Below are 5019 nucleotides of genomic sequence, written 5' to 3' on the forward strand. Positions count from 1 at the left end.
AAATAAATAAACTTTAAAAAAAAAACAAGGGACCATGGAGATAACTCAGTGGTCTAAGCACCTGCCTAGACAAGCAGAGGGACCCGGATTCAATCCCTGGTACTGCATGCTGTGCTGGCCCAGCCCCCAGGGTGCACTGAATGAGCCACTGAGACAGGTGTAGTGTGGTGCACGCCTGTAATCCCAGCACTGGGGAGACTGAAGCAGGAAGAGCATCACAAGTCTAAGCTGCCTAGTGAGACCCTGTAACAAATGCAAAGGCTCCAAACTAAAAGTTTGTTTCACCTGTCTGAGGAAGAAGAGGAAAAACGACATAGCCAGCGAAGAGCAAGTAAAAATAAGGGTGTAAAAAAGTGGTTGCCAATATGCTAAGGTCCAATCACAGAGGGTGTATGCACATGTAGGACTAGGATCTTAGAGTTTTTATAAATATTGATATAGGTAAAATAAACTTATTTTAGTTGAGTGATTTCACTTTATTTGACAAAGGGCTTTTCATTGGAAGAAATAACTCATTAGAACAGGGTTTTTTTTTTTTCCTATAATGGGTTCAATTAATCAAACTTGTTTGGGCTCCTATTATCTGTCAGGAAAATAAAAATTGCAAATGGAAAGATTTTCAAAGCTTGTAGTTCATTTTGAAATAACAACCTTCTTACCAGAGCTCTTTTTATATTCTTACTCAGGCCAAAAGAAATTATAATGTAAGTTTTAATGATGGTACATAGAGGGACTTTTATCTTTTCACCCACGTTGTTTCACCATAAGAAAGGTGCTGTCTTAAAAAATTTCATACAATTATTTTTTACTGTGAGCTGTAGATATTTAAAAATGATAGCACAGAGCAAAAGGTTTTGCATTTTAATAAAAGATTTACTGAACGAAGCCAGCGAGGTGCAAAGAAGGCTTTTCTGCAATTTACACCAATACTAGAAGGCTTTGCTGCAGTTTATACCAATATCTAATTTGTATTTTGTACGTCTAACATCTATCAAGGAAACAGCCTAAGCAACTCATGCTGAAACTTAGCATGAACATTTTCTATTGCTTCTTCTACTAAACACTGAAAAACAAAACAAAACAAAAAAATACACTTTCTGGATTTTTCGTCTGAATATGTGTCAGTCAATAATTTCTAGAAAGAATGATGTTTTACCCAATCCCTTTAACTTCAATATTTGAGAGTATGACATTTCATCATACTGTATATTAGTAATCAGTATTGATTGACCATAGAACAAACTAAAGTGCTTTGAAAGAGGAATTTGTTGGTAATTCTTCTATTTTTAAGATTTAGCTTGATGTTCCACTCTGATTGAATTGTATCTGCTTAGTCCCAGTATATTTTTCCCAATATTTTACCTTATATCAAATGAATATTGCTGTCTTGTCATCTACACTGCATAAAAATCAGTGCTGACTTTCTTACCTGGGACTGTCTCAGCTGCAACTCCTTGTCTCTCTCCATTCTGTACTGGTCAATTTCTGCCATTGCTTCTTCCTTAGCTTGCTTCAATCGTTTTCCTTTTCCTAAATATTAACAGTGACATAAAAGAACGGATATTTCTTTTTAATATACATGGAATGCCAAATGACGTTTTAGAATGGAAGCTTTTTTTTTTTTTTTCTTTGCTAGTGGGAATCGAACTCAAGACCACAAATTTGCCAAGCAGGTGCTACGCCACTAAGCTAAGTCCCCAGAGAAACTTGACTTTTTAAAACATGGATGACTTTTCCATTTTTTGAGTAATTTTTTTCTAGAAGATCAACTGCATTAAAAACATAAGTAATTTTTTTTTCTGTTTGAGTCTCTATAACATGGAAATGACAACTTTCTTTCACACTTACATGTTTAAATAAAATATCTGCCCATTTATTCACAGTAGTAACAGCCAGAGAACAGATTTTAGCTGTCACTTACTCAAAAAGACATTATTTGGTCAGATTTTCTGTCCTGATTTGCTGCCAGGAATCCTTTAGTCCATGCCAACTGGATCCTATTTACCACTGGCAGATGTCCAACATCGCTACAAACATGCAACTCAGACTCTATCAAACTGACTTACAATTTTCTTAAACATTTTATTGGGATTTTTGCTTAACATTTGTTACTTTAGAATGTCTGATTAAGCTCATAATACATCAAAGTAGTTTCTTTTTTCCTTTTTTTTTTTTTTTTTTTTGTAGTGCTTTCTCAGAGGGGGACTGGCAAGTGGCCGTAAAAACAACCGTTTTTAATGGTTAGGAGATTTAGTAAAGTAGCCATTTTTCTTTTATTAAGAGCAAAGGTGTAAGCCTTAAGCCAGCACACAAGGTAGATGAAAGTTTTAGACAAATACAAAACTGTAGGCATCGTTAAGAAAGCACATGAGTTTTTTGTCAACCAAAATAAATATGCTTTTGGAGTTATGAATTAAGAATTGCTGCTAGACCCTCACCACCCTCTATCTTCAGGGGCTTCATACTAACTCCTGTAATAAGTAAAACCTCGAAAAACTGAATTATATTAAAATTCACCTTTTCTGGAGCACCATCTTTCAATTTCAGTGAAATGCCTTTCTTTTTTCTTTTGTTCATGTAATATGGTTTATTTTCTATAACAGTGTCTCAAATTTTTGTTTTTAGCTTTGGTTAAGTATGTTTCATTGTATAGAAGTTGAATTAGATAAGCGTGTTCTGATTAAGGTGCATGACAAATGTAGTATAAGTTGGGTCTATCTACCTATCATCTATCTAATCATCTGATCTGCTTCTATGTCTTCATATGATTTAAATGCATATTCCTTCTAAATTTTTCTCCCAGTTAGGTCTTAGTTGCTTTGCTAGTCACTGAATATGTATTTTGGATAAAAATAGATTCACTGAGTTACAAATTGAAATGTGTTTCTTTTAAATGTCCATCACCTGTCAGTGGAACTGAATAAATCTTGTCCAGAATAATTAGCTCCATCTTTGCTCTCTGTAAAACCCAAGATCTGATGAAATGCAATGTACTTCTGCTGAGAGACTTAGGGGAACATTGACAGTGAGGCTTACCTTGTGCCTTCTGAAGTGCCCATTACCATTTTGTATATTTTGCTTGCTTTATTCCTCTATGGTTCTAATCATTTTGTGGTAACACAACACAACCTATTCAGGGGCCAGGGAGATGACTCAGTGGAATAAGCGCTTCCCTGGCAAGCACAAGGGCCTAAGTTCAATCTCCGGTTCCACAAAAAACAAAACGAAACCCAAAAACCCAAATGCAACCTATTCAGAGATTTTCTATGAACAGAGCAACTAAATGCTATGTTGGTGGGGGAGACTATTCCTTGGTCTCCATCTCACTTAGCACTGCTTTTCATCAACATCAGGATGAAAATATAAAGTGGTAATATGTGAATATTTTCTTGATAATAGTGAGTTGTACAAATACTTATTTTATAAAAGAAATGGCATAAAACATTATTACTCTCCATCTTAAGTACATACTACATGAAAGTATCGCCTTCAAAGTTATAGCTCTATGGATGGCACGTTAAAAAAATAATAGCAGAAGCTCTGTGTGCCCTACCCCTGAGCAGAATCCCACACTCCACTGAAAGGTTGCATATTAGCTCCATCACGTGGTGACAGTCTTGGAGTGTGCCTGTGATTCCCCTGTTGTGGCACCAGTCACCTGCTGGTTCTCATTCAATTAAATAGGAGAGCCATGAGGAAATCGCTGCTGGCACAGCAATTTTCTGGATAGACTCAGCAGCTGCCGCTGTGTGAGAGCCTGCAGATGCTACACCTGATTTAATCCACTGGAAGAAGTGGGAGCCTAAAGCCTACTGTTCTGTTCGAGGTGAAGCAAAACGCACGTGTCATATTCACTAACGTTAACCTCTAGCTCTAGCTTGTTTCTCTGGGTAGGAGGAGTGCCAGATTTTGAAATCGTATCCATTTCCTGTTAACCATCCAAAGCATATTTGCTGTGACCAGAAAGGAGTTCTATTTTATTCTATATACACTGTATTATATGTAGGGTCACCAGAGAGAACCAGATTTTCTTTTCAACAATTGGATCTATATTCCTCACATACCTACAAGGTTACACAAGGTCATCAAGGAAAATGTTTTGATTTTTGGTTCTGAAAACATGTTCATCTAATATAGCATGATTTTATTTACTTACTTAAAATTTATGGATTTTGGTACAGAGTCTCACTACGCAGCTCAGACACATAGTGATCCTCTTGTTTTTAGGCTCCCCAGCGCTGTAATTACAGGCATGAACCACCACACCTGAACTCAGGGGCTGGCTCAGGGGGTGGGGCTGGTGCACCATGTAGTAATGGGAATCAAACCCCTACACTGTAATTTTAAACAGTGTAAAAAATATGTAGCAGAGTGGTTCAGAAAAGGATGGGTTTTATTTTCTTCTTTCGTCTTTTTTTGTTACCTACTGTATAAACACATAGAAAAAGGATAAATGCATGTCTTCTGGTCCTTGCTTCAAGTTGGCATAGATTCTGTAGAGTTTGAAAATGTGTATCTGTTACCCAAGATTTCAAGAGAAAATGTCTAAAACAAATGAAACTACAGAGTATGTAAAATTAATTATGAAAATAATGAAACATAATTCCTGGTTGTTTATTATGGAAGAGTTAAAATTCATGCTATTTATGGGGATTTTAACTTCAGTCTGGAAAATCTGTGCTTCTTTCTCACCCTAATTATTATGTTGGATTAAGTCAGTGTATGTTAATAGGGTAAGCTACAAATATGAACAAATATGCCCAGATTTATACCATGAGAACTCTGAGATGGCTTCAGGAAAAACTTCTGGAAAGGAAACCACTGAGCAGAGTAGACTTATTAGCCAAGAAAGCAATGGGGGTGACAAGACATTTTGAGTACTTAAAAAGGGCTAGAAGATCCTTTCTAAGATAGTTTTGAGGGTTCTGTAAATAGTTCCACTTTAATAAAACCACATCCATTATTAGACATGCGAAGTGTTATGCAGATAGGTTCCCATTTAACAAGCCATTATTGAAA

At 36.2% G+C, this 5019-nt stretch overlaps 1 protein-coding gene across 1 annotated transcript in view; it reads right to left on the reverse strand.

Moving 5' to 3' along the window:
• The window catches only part of Atp6v1g3 (ATPase H+ transporting V1 subunit G3), a 16967-nt gene that overhangs the window by 2916 nt on the left and 9032 nt on the right, over nucleotides 1–5019 (reverse strand). Inside the window, exon 2 of the mRNA XM_004625314.2 lies at nucleotides 1430–1530. Within this exon, the coding sequence (XP_004625371.1) occupies nucleotides 1430–1530 (101 nt within the window). The remainder of the gene's footprint in view (nucleotides 1–1429; nucleotides 1531–5019) is intronic.

Source organism: Octodon degus, unplaced genomic scaffold, assembly GCF_000260255.1.
Source record: "Octodon degus isolate 3935 unplaced genomic scaffold, OctDeg1.0 scaffold00009, whole genome shotgun sequence".
Classification (NCBI taxonomy): Eukaryota; Metazoa; Chordata; class Mammalia; order Rodentia; family Octodontidae; genus Octodon; species Octodon degus.